The following is a 16572-nucleotide window of genomic DNA, read 5'->3' as shown; positions in this document are numbered from 1 at the left end:
ACGTACGTCCGTAGTGGTAGGTTATGAGCGGTTTTTCAGTTTGTCAGGCACACGATTTCGGTATATTAAATATAATAACATAATTAGTTAAAAAAATTTCAAGTTTTCAACCAATTTTATTATTACACTTAATTCACTGAATCGCATTTCCAGTACATTAAGTTTTTTTTTCTTCGTAAATTACCCTTTAAATCCAGTGGGGAGGGCTCTAGAAACACAATCGGACGCCCACACACAAAACAAAATCAAATTAATTTTGTTTTGGACTAAGTTAATTACTCTTACAACCCAAACTTACCCACAAAGCATGCCCTCTTTTTGCTCCAAAAGAAAGTTAGCCACCCTTTTTTCTTTTTCCCTTATTTTTCACTCTTTCCCTCTCCCTTCAAAGTTATAAAGTTACAACGTACAACTAAAGGTTGAAGCCACACCAAGCACTTACCCAGAAAGGAAAAAGATTGAATTCTCAAATACCTAGGCCAATAATAAAGATTTCTTTTCATAGAAAATTGTGTAAATTATAGCCAAAATTAATTATTAACCGCGTGATCAACTGATAATTAATGATTAACTCATCTAAAGAGGGTGTATAAGGATCATGTTTTGGTCAAAATTCTCAACTTTTTTCTTTTGATGTCTATTTTAATTAAGGATTGAATAAATTTGTTTTTTGGTTTCTTACGTCTTTTTTTGTTGGATTTAGTTTTCTACATCTACATGCTTTCGACTCTTTGTGGCCGAAAAGTTCGATACCAAATATTATGAGAGACTAACCTATTTTATATTTATGAACTAACTCAAAATTCTCACCCCTTGGTTAAATATATTAATTTCGTATTCAACAAAAAAATTATAAACAACATTAGATAGGAATTCTTGATTAAATTATACTCATAAGAAAAATCATAAATTGAGTTCAAGGTACACTCAAGTTAATGTGATTATTAAGCTAGTATTAATAATCACATTTGCTAATTACTATCTCAGCTAGTAGTAATAACTTCAATTACAAAATGAGCCTCGAAAAAAGACACTTCATATTAGATCACGAGATCCCTCGAACCAAACTGTATATAAAAGTATAAACTGAAAACCAAACTTAGCTAAGCGGGTGAGCGACACAGTTACAAAACGTAGGGATATGATCGAAGGATATTTCATACCATTCTTGCAAGTGTAAATTAAGGAGACACACGAGCTTGCATTACAAGGTCATGTGGTGTGCGGTCCATCATGAGTCACGACCCTGTGAAAATTCTTAAAAGGACGACTGGAATATTCATATTCATGGGTTATGTGTCATGCAACATACTACATCATGCATCCACATTATCGATTTTCATGCCACATACCATGCCATGGCCCATGTCAAGTGACAACGATGGCCTCGCTTTTTGTCTGTCTCTGAGAAAGCGACGAACTTTCGCGAAAGCTAGGTGGGCTAAAGGGAAAACTAGGAGAAAGAGGAAAGAGATCATATGTGGATTTCTTCCATCTAAACTATCAAGTTCGAGAATTTGGATTATTAAAATTTAATCCAACGGTTAAATTTATTATAACTTTTAAAATTGGTCCCTGTTTGTAATCGTTTGATCAAATTTCAATAGCCCGGATCTCTATACTTGATGGATTAGGAAGAAGGGATTCGGAGAGCATCAAAATTAATTTTGCCAACATTATTGTGATTGCTACCAATTTTAAATTTTCTTTCATGAATTAACATATTATCTATTATTCACTATTACCTAGTCCATTTATAAGAATCATCTCAATTTTAATTCTGCCACTAAGTATTACGGTCTAGTAGTATTCATCTTCACTTGGAAGTGAGAGGTCTTAGGTTCGAATCTTGTGAATGGCGAATTCGATACCAAATTAGGCTGACCATTGTGGCTTAGCCGAACTCTATCTCCCCTTAGTGTAAAAATATTGATGCATTAAAAAACCTTAGTGTAAAAATATCGATGTACCAAAAAATCTCAGTTTTAATTCTTAATTTTTATTTTTTTTAAATTGAAATTTGTTTGGTAATTATTTTAATTTTTATTTAAAAAAATGAAAAACTTAAACCAGAATTTTAAAACACCAAACAGTAAATCTAAAGGTAATTACCAAAAGATTTTTTAGTTTTCAGAAGAAAAAAAAGTGAAAATAAAAACTACAACGAGAAATGCCAAGACAAGCCTTTTCTATGGGTTAACGGACTGGAGCAACAAAGTTGTTTATATATGTGAGGTATTATACGAGTTTTAAAAGTTTTACAAGTTTGAGACTAATTTGATAACCACTCAAGATTTTGAATAAATTTATGTAATTTATTATTTTACATCAAAGAGTAATGCTGGGTAGAGAGCCAAATATATAATTGAAGGAAATACAGTAAGAGAATTAATTGTATGAATAATCTACCTAGGCAACAACCTCACAAGTAGTCAACTTCACGGAGAAAATATTTTCTTGTATGTATGCATACTAGTATTTAAAAAATAAAAATAAAGTTAAAGAAATGGACGTGTAGTGCCTTTTTCCCCCTTTTTTTTTCTTCCATTTTTGTATTATTCAAAATATACCGAGCATATAATTTAATTATATTATTTTGGGGGTGTTGAGATTCCAGTTTCCAAATGCATGTGATCAAAGGGTTCCCTTTGATAATTGGAATCTTCTTTCTTTGACGCGATCAAGCATGAGCTCAAACCCATGTGTGAGAGTGAGCATTTTGTAGGCCGTGTCAAAATTCAAAAGTAATGTTAGGGAGACTAAATTTGTAAATTAAATGATGTATCACCAATATGATATGAGCACTCTTATCAATGTTTAAGTAATAATCCAATTATCCACTTCCATGTCATTTAATTTACAAAATTTAGTCTACAAATTTAATTTCTATAGCATTATTCAGACTCAAAAGGTTAAAGGTCGATGAAATAAAATATGACCAATTGCGATGGAGAAGTCTCTTTCACTTTCATGGTGTGTTTGGAGAAAGATTTAGGCTTTGTTTAAAAAAGTTTTTAAATGATGAAGCCTTTGGTGAAAATGTTTGGAATCAATTATTAGTAAAAGGTTTTTCAGCCAAAATGATCCATGATATTTGCATAATTTATCATAGAAGTAGTTCCCAAATTTGTTCACCATCAATTATTTTGATCTTTTTGTGAAAAATTCTGTTAAATAAGGACCAAGCTGACAAAAATATCCTAAATTTAATAAGCAATGTGCCAAAATGATTTGGCAAAAGTTGAGGGTGTTTTGTCATTTTATCCTTATTTAATAGAGATTTTCCACATAATGACCAAAATGATTGATAGTGGACAAACTTAGAGATCACTTCTATCAATTTCAAATTTCAGAGACCAAAGTGAGAAATTATGTCAATCTCAAGAACCATTTTTGATAAAATGCAAGTAGATCTTGGAAAAACACTTGAAGTGCTTTATGCAAAAAGCACAAGTTGCAGAAAGCACTTCCAGTGCTTTTAGAACCCAAAAACTTTTTCTTCAAAAACGCTTTTAATCATTTTAAAAGTACTTCTAAACAAACTCATATATAGCATATGCCAAGGCCAAAGGCATGCAGCTATTCAAGTGCTCCATGCAGCTATGCAAGCACTCTTTCTTCTTATTTCTACAAATGTTAGAACATATAGATAAATTACACTGGGTAAATTTATTACATCTTTTTAGAGACGTGGCAAGTGAATATCTGAATGCCAAGTATGGCTCATAACAATCTATCATCCGGCGGATAGAACGATACTTTTGCCGTATGAAGAGTTAATTTGCCAAGCCAAAATTTTCACTTTTTGGGAAATCCTGCCGATTAATATGTTTTTTGGTAAAATTTGAAAATGTACTCATCAGATAGGATTCAATTTTATAAAGCGAAACAACATTTTGGTTAAGTTTTTCAGTTGGTTATTGGGTTTTTAACTGGGAGATGGATTGTCTGCCCTTCCATTTTCATACTTTCTTCATACCCTCCTGTGATGTGTGGTTACGATTAAGCAACGTCAACATTTTTTTTTTTATAGAAATAATAAAACAAAAAATAATAAGAATATAAAATATTTACATGGCTTAATTGTAATCACATGAACAAAAAGGTATGGAAAAAGTATAGAAATTAGAACGCAGACAATCCATCTCTTTTAACTGATGTTTTAAAAGGAGTCTTATGTCTTGTAATTTGGGTGAATTCGATTGGACATTATAAAAGTTTAAGTTTTGGTTAGAATTGCGATGCAAATAATTTATTGTTTTTTAATTGCTGAGATCACCTAAAAGCAGGTTGAATTTTCATTGGTTGGATCAATTACCAATCAAATGTTTGAGAAAATTGGGAAAGGCATTGTAGATAAAGGAAAAAGATCCGGCGATGATCATTTTCTCAAGGATTTTAGGGATTTCGTGATCGTGATCGTTTATTATATATCGTGCAGTTAATTTTCGTTAAGAACTATTTATATTTAATTTTAAATTTTAAATTTTAAAATAATTTTTGATCGTCTAATATACAATAAACGATCATGATCACGAAATCCTTAGGATTCATAAGAAAATAATCTGGCGAGGATCCTTTTCCGTGGATAAATATTCAGTTTATCAATGGAATCATGCATACGTTGCTCATGATGATGAAGGGTTGAGGGCAAAGAAACTCCCAAAAGTTAGCCACATGCATGCAAAAAAGAAAAGCAAAATGACCTTCATCATTTCGTCACCATCAAAACTTTATCAACAATACTTGACTATTCAAGGATGAGCAGTGATAGGATTTTTACCACCTGCGTAAAAGGGTTAAAAACACCTAAAATACTTGCAAGAGAAACAAGGTTATTGTAGTATAATTGGCTCAAGCAAGGTCGTTCTCCACAAGGATTAATTTAAAGAGATCAAAGCAAAATCAATTCTCAACTAATTAATTAAAACAAAGTTTTTCTTTTGAAAGAGGTGATTTAATGACCTAAACTAAGAAAAACGAATTTAATTAAAAAGATTACTTAAAAACCACAACTTTAAAGAAAGATACGGGGAACAATTTTTAGGATTCAAAGAGAGAAAGTATTAGGGTTCCGCCGTCACCCTAACAATCCTATGTAGCTTTTCTAAATTACTTACGAACCATACATGTATGTTTTGAAAGTTAGGTTTTCCTAGAGTATATCCTACTTGGAACCTCCAACATAGAACGTATATCTAACATGCAACCCGTCCGTGGTGTTCAGATCGAATGTGAACATGCAAGACTCATCAAGTTTTATGAAAACCTTTTTTAAAAAAACCATATAACCCTTAAAACGTGTCGTTCATCCTAAGAGGTTACACATATTAACCACAAGAAGCTTTAGTCAATTTTAGGGACAATCCTCCGCCAAAATTGCATCAAATAACTTTTCCAAATATCCTGATGGTCGCGAATCACTAAGACAAATAGATAGTTTAAAGCACAGTGATTAACATTCCAAAACCTGCATGCATAAATTCATAAGCAAAGTAAAAAGAGACTACATATTCTTGCTAAGGATCATGGCCTCGCCCTAGCAAAAAGAATTAGTTACGCATATTCATACTAAAAATCATAGTTTTTATTGAAATAGAAAAAGAATGAAAACACCTTGTAGAATAAAACCTGAAAAGCTCTAAACTTTTTCCCAAAATCTTCTCTCCAAAAGTTGCATATAAGAAAAGCCACCCAAATTTAGAACGGCCGACCCTTTTAATATCTCTCCCTCAAGCAAAAACAAAAACCCTAACCATCCAGTCTTTTATTCCCACTAAGAAACTAAATAATAATAAAATAAAATAGAAAATAAATTCCTAATTAAACTAGGAAAAGCTACACAGAAACTGTTCATCCACGTTTTATCCTCAAATCTTCTTCAAATCCGGCCCAAGATAGCTTGTTTTAAAGATAAGAACGTTCTGAACACATCTCCAGAAGGTCACGAACCCATCCGAGGTCATCTTGGGCTCCAAAAACGCAAGTTAAGCCCAAAACGTCACTATTCCAGCACTGCGCATGACTCCTTTATTTTATTGCCAGAAAATATTCGCTTGGTAGAAAAATCTGATATTTTGGCACGATCAAACTAAGTGACTCACGAACGTCCTCCAATTGGAATTACTCCAAAATTCGTCCATTTGACCATGTTTTGCTCCAGAGGAAGTCGAAAATCCTATATTGGAAATATAATTCAAAGTATCAAAATTCTTTCAAATTATTAACCAAAATATACTAAGAATAGGGTTAAATATATAATATAAAATATACTCATCAAAATACCCCCAAACTTAGCTTTTTGCTTGTCCTCAAGCAAAACAAAACTAGAAAACAACAATAAACACTAACAAACTAGAACTTAACTAAAACTAAGTGACAAAAATTTTCACCTTCAAAGTTGCAATCCATAGAACATGTTAAAAATCAGAACATCTTTTCAAAAGTTCCAACCAATCCCACCATAGAGTCTAAGCCATTTAGAATCAATTAGAAAAGAATTCATGAACTTCCTTTGGTGAAAAGTGAACCAACATGGTTAAGGAGACTCGACTAAAACCTCTACCTTTTGTCCTTCTTTATTTCACTCATACTAACTTTAAAAATAGCTATTTTTTTTTATAACTATTTCTTTTTTTTTTTTTTTTTTTTTTTTTTTTCAGTAACAGTAGTGGTCGCATAGTTCAGCTGTGCATCATTGAGAGTTCTGCTAGCATAATAAATGACTTGAGGAATCTTGTCTTTTCGCTGTCCAAGAACTGCCCCAACTGCATAATCTGATGCATCACACATTAGTTCAAAAGGTAAGTTCCAGTCCGGAGCTGCAATAATCGGTGCTGAAGTTAAGAGTGTTTTCAACTTGTAGAAAGCCTCCAAGCATGCATTATCAAAAACAAACTGTGCATCCTTAGCCAATAAGTTACACAAAGGTCGGCTAATCTTGGAGAAATCCTTGATAAACCGTCTGTAAAACCCAGCATGTCCAAGAAACGAACGAATGCTCTTCACAGTAGTAGGAGAGGGCAACTTAGCAATAACATCAATCTTAGCTTTATCAACCTCAATACCCTTGCTAGATACTAAGTGCCCTAAAACAATTCCTTGTTTAACCATAAAATGACACTTCTCCCAATTCAATACGAGATTAGTTTCTTTGCAACGCTCAAGAACCAAAGATAAATTTTGTAAACAATGATCAAACGAATCACCGAAAACAGAAAAATCATCCATAAATACTTCAACAACTCGTTCAACCAAACCTGAGAATATACTCATCATGCATCGTTGGAATGTGGCAGGTGCATTGCATAATCCGAAAGGCATTCTTCTGTAAGCAAATGTACCAAAAGGGCAGGTGAATGTGGTCTTTTCCTGATCCTCTGGTGCAACTGGAATTTGATTGTACCCTGAATACCCATCTAGAAAACAATAGAAAGCCCGACCAGCCAATCTTTCCAACATTTGATCAGTAAAGGGTAGCGGAAAGTGATCCTTTCTAGTACCTGTATTGATCTTCCTGTAATCAACGCACATTCGCCACCCAGTAGTTAAACGTGTAGGCACAAGCTCGTTATTGTCATTTGTCACAACTGTAATTCCAGTGCGTTTAGGTACCACTTGAGTAGGACTTACCCATTTACTATCTGAAATTGGATAAATCATTCCAGCGTCTAAAAGCTTCATAACCTCATTTCGAACAACTTCCTTCATGATCGGATTCAATCGGCGTTGAGCATCAATGGTGGGTTTGACACCCTCCTCCATCAAAATTCTGTGCATACAGAGCGTTGGGCTGATCCCCTTAATATCTGCAATTGTCCACCCAATGGCATCTTGAAAATTTCTCAAAATACGCAGCAATTTGTCTTCCTCAATTGGAGATAAATCTGCAGAAACAATAACTGGCAGTGAAGAATTAGCACCCAAATAAGCATATTTTAAGTGTGCTGGTAATGGCTTCAATTCCAGCTTAGGTGGCTGTATTTTTGAAGGCTGTAATGGCGTTTTTGGTTCTCCCAAACTCTCAAAAACGTGCCTCCACTTTGGTTGGTGTAAAGGGACACTTTCCAAAGCTGTAACATACTCAAAAGCTTCTTCATCTTCAGTTTTGGCGTCTTCAAAACCATGTAAAACTTTTAACAGTGGATCTGCTGTCAAACTGGGCATAATATCTGCATGCATGATGCCTTCTAACACGTCAACTCTCATACAGTCTTGCATATCACTAGGCCTCTTAATTGCTTCAAATAAATTAAACACAACAGATTGTTCTTGTACTCTAAGCATCAATGTGCCAGCTTCCACATCTATCAAAGTTCTAGCAGTTGCCATGAATGGCCGCCCCAAAATAATTGGTGTTTGCATATCTTCATCCATATCCAAAACCACAAAATCTGCTGAAAGGTAGAGATTATCCACTTTAATAATAAGATCTTCAATAATACCCCTAGGATAAGCAACCGAACGATCTGCTAACTGTAAAATAACAGATGTTGGTTTGATTTCTCCTTGTCCCAGTCGCTGAAAAACAGAGAAAGGCATTAAATTAATACTAGCACCCAAATCAATTAAAGCACATTTAAACTCAGAATTTCCAATCGTGCATGAAATTGTAAAACTCCCTGGATCTTTTTTCTTTGGTGGTAGCTTTTGTAATAGAACTGCACTGCACTGCTCTGTGAGAATCACTTTTTCGAAGTCCACAAGCTTCTTTTTATTTGTGCACACATCTTTCAAAAACTTGGCATATGAGGGAATGTTCTTGATTGCATCAATTAATGGTAGATTAATCTGAACTTTAGCCAATGTCTTCATGAAATCTGTTAATTGTTGATCTTTTGCATGTGGCTTCAATCTTTCGGGATATGGCATAGGTGGAACATAAACACATTTTGACTTTTCTGCATTTTCTGCAGTAGGCACTGTAGTATTTTTGGATCTGTCCAGTGGTTGGGCAGATTCTGCAGAACTTTCAGAACCTGTTTGTGGCTGCACAGGTGCTACCCGTGAAGCTCCAGCACCATTTTCTTTATTTTCTGCATCACGGTTGTCATAACTTTTACCACAACGCAATATTCTAACAGCATTACAATCTGCATTTCCACGTGGATTTGGGATAGTTTGGCTGGGAAATTTTCCTGGTTCTCTGCCCGAAAACTGGAGTGAAAGCTGCCCCATTTGCTGCTGTAGATCTTTCATTGTTGCTTGTATGTTCTGAATGTTTTGGTTGGTTTTTTGAATTTCTTGTTTTGTTGCATCAAAACTTGCCTTAGTATGATCTGCCAATTTTTCAATTGCGACTTCCCAAGAAGGTTTAGCTTGAGCATCAGGTTGCTGTATTTGTTGTTGAAACTGTGGTTTAACTTGTTGATCTCTATTCCACTTGAAATTTGGGTGATCTCTCCACCCGGGGTTGTAAAAATTTGAGTACGGATCATTTCTAGGCCTTTGATAATTATTGAATGCATTAATCTGCTCTGTAACATGCTCTGGGTATGCGTCCCTATGTGGGCAACCCATAAAATCATGTGTTGTAATGCCACAAATGGTACAGGCGGCTGCAGTAGGCTGTTGGACAGCAACCTGCTGCATAGGTGATGCCATTCTTTGTAAAAGCATGTCAAATTTTGCATCAAAATTTTCTAACTTCTTCTCCATCTTTTCTATTTGTGCAGATACATGAGGTGAACCACTAGACATCTCAAAAACACCCCTGGTCTGAGGTATATCAATTGCCCATTGTTGAGATTCTGTCGCCATGTTCTCAAACAATTGATACGCTTGCAGTGCATTTTTGTCTGAATACGTTCCTCCACAAGAAGCATTAACAAGAGTCTTAGTAGTCAAATTCAGCCCTCTGTAAAATAAATTCATTTGAGTGTCACCATTAATGCCTGAATGTGGACATTTCCTGAGTAGATCCTTGTAACGTTCCCATGCTTCATGAATTGCTTCATTAGGTTTCTGAGCAAATGTTAAAATTTGAGTACTCATATCAAGTGTTTTTGAAGCTGGGTAGTATTTGCTTAAAAATGCAGCACTAAGTTGGTTCCACGAAGTAATGCTTCCAGATGGAAGTGTGAGTAACCATCTCCTTGCAACATCCTTCAAAGTGTACGGAAAAAGTCTGAGTTTGATAGATTCTGCTGAAAATCCTCTCACCAAAATGTTTTTGCATCCCATTAGAAATTCAGTTAGATGCATGTTAGGATCATCTGTTGATAAACCATGAAATGAAGGTAGAATCTCCAACATATGATGTCGTATCTCAAACGTAGACCCATCTTCAACTTCAGGATAGGTAATGCAGCTTGGCACCTCTGTGGCATGAGCAGCCAGAGATTCCCTCAGCGGTTGTCCCGCTGTTGGTAGAACAAATGCCATAGCTTCCTCGCTGTCCAAAACCCCAGTAAACCGATTATGCAAAACTGTTCCCTGCAGTGAAGGTTCACACTGTAGATTCTGCTTTCTAAGTCTTTGTCTGGCAGTACGTTCAGGTTCTGGATCAAAATCTGCAATTTGCTGTTTGTGTGATCTGGTACAGACCATGCAAAATCTGCAGATAATAATAAAAAAAAAAATGAAAATTAAATTTTTTTTTTTTTAATTATATACGGGAATAATTAATTGAGAATATGATAGACAAAAATCTATTTAAAATCAATCCCCGGCAGCGGCGCCAATTTCTTGATAGGATTTTTACCACCTGCGTAAAAGGGTTAAAAACACCTAAAATACTTGCAAGAGAAACAAGGTTATTGTAGTATAATTGGCTCAAGCAAGGTCGTTCTCCACAAGGATTAATTTAAAGAGATCAAAGCAAAATCAATTCTCAACTAATTAATTAAAACAAAGTTTTTCTTTTGAAAGAGGTGATTTAATGACCTAAACTAAGAAAAACGAATTTAATTAAAAAGATTACTTAAAAACCACAACTTTAAAGAAAGATACGGGGAATAATTTTTAGGATTCAAAGAGAGAAAGTACTAGGGTTCCGCCGTCACCCTAACAATCTTATGTAGCTTTTCTAAATTACTTACGAACCATACATGTATGTTTTGAAAGTTAGGTTTTCCTAGAGTATATCCTACTTGGAACCTCCAACATAGAACGTATATCTAACATGCAACCCGTCCGTGGTGTTCAGATCGAATGTGAACATGCAAGACTCATCAAGTTTTATGAAAACCTTTTTTAAAAAAACCATATAACCCTTAAAACGTGTCGTTCATCCTAAGAGGTTACACATATTAACCACAAGAAGCTTTAGTCAATTTTAGGGACAATCCTCCGCCAAAATTGCATCAAATAACTTTTCCAAATATCCTGATGGTCGCGAATCACTAAGACAAATAGATAGTTTAAAGCACAGTGATTAACATTCCAAAACCTGCATGCATAAATTCATAAGCAAAGTAAAAAGAGACTACATATTCTTGCTAAGGATCATGGCCTCGCCCTAGCAAAAAGAATTAGTTACGCATATTCATACTAAAAATCATAGTTTTTATTGAAATAGAAAAAGAATGAAAACACCTTGTAGAATAAAATCTGAAAAGCTCTAAACTTTTTCCCAAAATCTTCTCTCCAAAAGTTGCATATAAGAAAAGCCACCCAAATTTAGAACGGCTGACCCTTTTAATATCTCTCCCTCAAGCAAAAACAAAAACCCTAACCATCCAGTCTTTTATTCCCACTAAAAAACTAAATAATAATAAAATAAAATAGAAAATAAATTCCTAATTAAACTAGGAAAAGCTACACAGAAACTGTTCATCCACGTTTTATCCTCAAATCTTCTTCAAATCCGGCCCAAGATAGCTTGTTTTAAAGATAAGAACGTTCTGAACACATCTCCAGAAGGTCACGAACCCATCCGAGGTCATCTTGGGCTCCAAAAACGCAAGTTAAGCCCAAAACGTCACTATTCCAGCACTGTGCATGACTCCTTTATTTTATTGCCAGAAAATATTCGCTTGGTAGAAAAATCTGATATTTTGGCACGATCAAACTAAGTGACTCACGAACGTCCTCCAATTGGAATTACTCCAAAATTCGTCCATTTGACCATGTTTTGCTCCAGAGGAAGTCGAAAATCCTATATTGGAAATATAATTCAAAGTATCAAAATTCTTTCAAATTATTAACCAAAATATACTAAGAATAGGGTTAAATATATAATATAAAATATACTCATCAAGCAGCTACTCAAAGTTCTTCGTATTTGAATCACAGAGTTTTGTGCTTATGATCATAACTGTTCATATTATTAATCATTTTGTAAATATCATCTCTGCAAAAAAGAAATGAATTAAAACTAAAATTGTTTAGTCAATCTATTGTAGCAAATACAATTGACGATTCATAATGCTTTTACCAATTCTGTTCATCTGTTTTTATACAGTTCGATGATTAAATGACCTTAGTTTTAATTTATTTATTGTTTAACCTTGTGAACGTTGACCGAGCTGAGAAGAAGCACTAGCAGTTCTTGTCAAATAACCGATTTATGAACTGTTCTAATCATAACACGAAGTTCTATGAATCAACAATGAACAATTTTGAGTGGGAACTCTTATTCATCTTTGAGTAGCCAAGTATTATTCAAACCTTATTAACCACGTTTATAATTACATAAATAGTGCTCAAATTTTGACCTCCTTTATTTTTTTACGCAATCCTTCGAAGATCCTCATCTCTGTAAAGAATTAACTAATTCTAAGATCGTTTAGTCATCCAACAATTATCTAATAAACAAACAAATTGTGTTCCTCACTTAAACCCTAAATTTTAACAAGGTTAATCGAACACTTAAAACGATTTCTAATTGAGTTATATTTTACAACATTGATCTTTTTTAAAGTGACTTGAAAAATAAATAGTTCTTATCGTCAAACAACATTACAGGAAAATAAAAAAGGCGAGAAAACTTGAGTACGAAGGTAAGCTTGATCATCACATCATTTTAAAGACAGAACGTAGGCTTAAAGAATAAACTAGCTCTTTGTACATAATTTAGGGTATATGGATATGTGCATAATAACTTGTTCTAGGGTCTGTGAATGAAATGTGAACCACCTCATCGGAACGCCGGAGGGGCACGGCAGACCGTCTCTGGATAGAGCATGGACCAAAGAAACTAGCAACCGCATCTCCTGCCTGATTCGCTTCTTGACACAGCGGAAGTTATAGGTTAGGGATCATGAACGGTCACCATTAGATGGAATTCTAGAATGCCGGCAATTGTGAGAGAAACTTGTTTTTTGAATTCTTATTGAATGAAAGATGATAAATTACAACCCTAAATGTTGTTTAAATAGTCTTAACAAACCCGAACTCCAAATAGGAAATAAATTAAACAAATAACAAAATATAAAAAAGATTCTGAAATATTAAAACCCGAATTAAACACATTAAACGACATAATTAGTCCAAACTTCGACTGGGCTCGTTGAAAATCAACGAGTCTTGTAGGCCTCGTCGTTTTCTTGAATCCATATGTTACAGGCCCAAAACCAACACGCCAACCTGAAAATTCCAAAGCATTCATTTTCGGGATTTGGGCAAATAATATTTTAACACATGAATTATTATTTCTCCAATCACTTTTCTTAATTAAATGTCACTTTCTTCTTTCAACTCTCCCGCATCTAAAATAACACCAACTCGGTTCTCCGTCACTTCTCTCGGGACCCAGTTCCATAAAAATGGAATGGAGACCTCTAGCTAGCTTGGTAATCCTGTCAATCGATGAGGAGATGCGCCAATTGGGTCCTTTGGGAGGATCACGGATTAAATGATGAGAACTTGGGAGTCAGACTCGCAAATAATATCAAAAGACTGATTTTCAATAGCAAGGGAGACAGCCATAACCGCTGCTCGAGCTTCAGCTTCAAGCGGGGAGGAGACACGACAACATGAAGTTCTGCCTGCGATCACAACTTCATGGGTGTCTCTGGCAATTGCACCAATGCCAGCCTTGCTAGACGTCGACATTCAGCCACAATCAAAGTTAATTTTCACTATACCAGATGGCAGGGCGACCCACGAACTTTTATCTCGAACATGGCCACTCCGGGCTGCCGTGGAGAACGAAGAGAGACTCTCTCGGAATTGAAGTTGAACAGGGAGAGAAGGGGACTCGTGGTTCCGATCAGAGCACACTCTCTCGGCCAACACCGGATTCTCACCAGAGACATCGACTGACTTAAAACCTCAACTTGATTTGTATGGCGAGGGATACTCATGTCTGGCATGAGATAACTTTGGTGGAGGCAACTAGGAATTTCCTAGCATACCTCTACACCGCTCTAGCCACTTCGATAGGGGAAACATAAGTAGTAGAAGAGTTCAAAAGAAGAAAGCGGTTCACTGTACAAAACAAGGATACATACTCCTGTATTTGCGGATTCTATACAATCAGAGCAAATCCTTCCTTTCTGTCACTAACAATTAGACGTAAACATTCAGCATATAGACACACACAAGGAATGCAAACAAGCGAATTCTTATTACTTACTTGGTTGAGAAGTATTTTCATCACTACTGTCAAGAATGAGTTTGACTCCATTGTCCTTAAGAGCATTGACAATAGCCCAAATCTTGGCGCGGTTCTTAAAACCCTTTTTCTCAACTTCGTTATTTACATTGACATGAATCCCTCGTCCCTGTCCCTCGTCAAGCCCTTCCACCTTGAGTCGCCTAGCCAACACATCTCCAACAACTGCCGCTGCCTTTGCGTTGCAAGACCTTCCACATTCGAGTGAGCCCTTGATTGAATGTTCAACTGTAGATGCTGACACAACAATCCGACCATTATTTCTGTCCACTACGTTTGCTGTAATGTACTTCAGTGATATGAACAGCCGTAGCACATATCGCTTCACAACCGTCATTCTGGGGCAGTCCTGCTGTTTTTCATTTAATAAAAGCAATTTCAACATTAGCAAAAGAATATTAGATATGGAACTATATCTACACGGCGAAGAATTGGAAGACTAACAGTTATCTAGCAAAGAAAGATACTAAACTCTTTCGTCGTTAATTCTCTTCAAGGGGAGTAGAGAGATACTCTCAATTATCACCCACAGCCACTGGTTAAGTTCTAGCCCAGTTCATTTAAGCAGCTAACAACATGTTGAGAACGCACCTGAATCAAACTAGTTGCACCTTCAACCCACTCTTTATCAAACATGTAGAACCAGAGACTAATTGCTTCTACACTTTTAAATAATCTCAAACAAATTCCTTCAAATACATACTGCTAACATCGTGTAGGCCTGTCTTGCGGGTTCCGAAAATTATCAGTTCAAATGCATCTTAATAGAAAGTCGGTAGCATTTTGAGTCACACTTGGGCACACAAATTTAATTTGACTCACTCCCACCTAGAAAACCATCTGAGAAACTGAAACCTTGAGAGGATTGTGCATACTCTAGTTGCTCCCCCGCCTCAACAGCATCACACAAACACTGCTTTATTAGTCCTTAGTGGTTGTAAGACTAGTTTTTTTAGCAGGCTGATGATTGTAGAAAGGGAAATCTAACACTATCAGTTACTTTAGAGTTCCCCTTCTCCACAAAGTGAAGGAGAAAAAGAATCGAACACTGTCATCAAAATATAAACATATTTGATTCGACTCAACTCACAACACAATGATAGAAATATCTGATTAGTTTAGCCGTAGCTTGAACCCTAAGTAACACATGATTTTAAATTGAGCTTCTGTAACATTAGTACTAACGGTAAGAAACACCAAACCCAGACTAACGCGCGATTTAAGTTATAGCATTATTAAGTTGTTACAGAAAGAAGAAAGCTACAAAATTGCAGGAAACACATAAACCAGATGCAAGAACAACAACCCATCTTATGCTCTATTAGGCCGTCATTTGGTGTTTGGGACTGGAGTGGATTGGATAACTCGGTAAATTAAATTGAACGTTGAAGAAGGGAGAGGTAGGTTGCCATCCACTAATTCATTGAACATCGATTGTATTTACGGAGTTATCCAATCCCTTCCAATCCTAAACACCAAATGAGGGCTTAATAGGCAAGCTTCAATCAAGGACAACTAAAATTAAAAGTAACCCTTTCGTATGAAGAACCCATTGTTTGCCTAATCCTGTATTATTACTTGTTTATGAAGTGGAGGCAATAAAAACAAATTCACAACATGAAATAATTAATCATACAAATCCATTCTTGAAACATGATTAAACTTTTCTATTCATTCTAAAGGAACAAATATGAACAGACAATAGAGAGAGAGAGAGAGAGAAAGAGAGAGAGCAGTTCATGTACCTGTCGGGAACAAAGATGAAAGCTTGGCCGTGTGGAAGCGTAGGAGTGAGTGTTACCGTGATAGCCGAACCAGGAAAGGAGGAGGAGGAAAGCCAACGGGTGGGCTGGTGTGGGTAACGGGCTCTTGCAGGGCTCTGTTGGTTACTGGGCTACTGCGTTCAATTTTGACAAGTAATGGACACCCAAATATTGTCTTTGGAGCCCAAACTCTCCTTGGTCTAAAATTAAAAAAAAGTTGCAAAATTTTAAATAGAAAACTTCATTCTAATC

General features: G+C 35.6%; 1 protein-coding gene and 1 non-coding gene across 2 annotated transcripts; one reads left to right on the top strand and one right to left on the bottom strand.

Moving 5' to 3' along the window:
* Positions 1-9891: 9891 nt before the first annotated feature.
* Positions 9892-9996, top strand: LOC137716652 (small nucleolar RNA R71). The gene has a single exon (XR_011065717.1). It is a non-coding gene; the product is annotated as a small nucleolar RNA R71 (small nucleolar RNA).
* A 3315-nt stretch (positions 9997-13311) lies between these two features.
* LOC137716539 (uncharacterized) lies at positions 13312-16416 on the bottom strand. Its single transcript, XM_068455992.1, has 3 exons — positions 16303-16416; positions 14519-14909; positions 13312-14444 (listed from the first exon to the last, which is right to left on the bottom strand). Exons 2-3 carry the CDS (start codon positions 14892-14894, stop codon positions 14419-14421), a joined length of 402 nt encoding a protein of 133 aa, XP_068312093.1. The 5' UTR covers positions 14895-14909; positions 16303-16416; the 3' UTR covers positions 13312-14418.
* Between the last annotated feature and the right edge of the window lie 156 nt (positions 16417-16572).

Source organism: Pyrus communis, chromosome 14, assembly GCF_963583255.1.
Source record: "Pyrus communis chromosome 14, drPyrComm1.1, whole genome shotgun sequence".
NCBI lineage: Eukaryota > Viridiplantae > Streptophyta > Magnoliopsida > Rosales > Rosaceae > Pyrus > Pyrus communis.
Note: the sequence above shows the minus strand (reverse complement) of the source record. Positions and strands in the feature narration are given on the sequence as shown.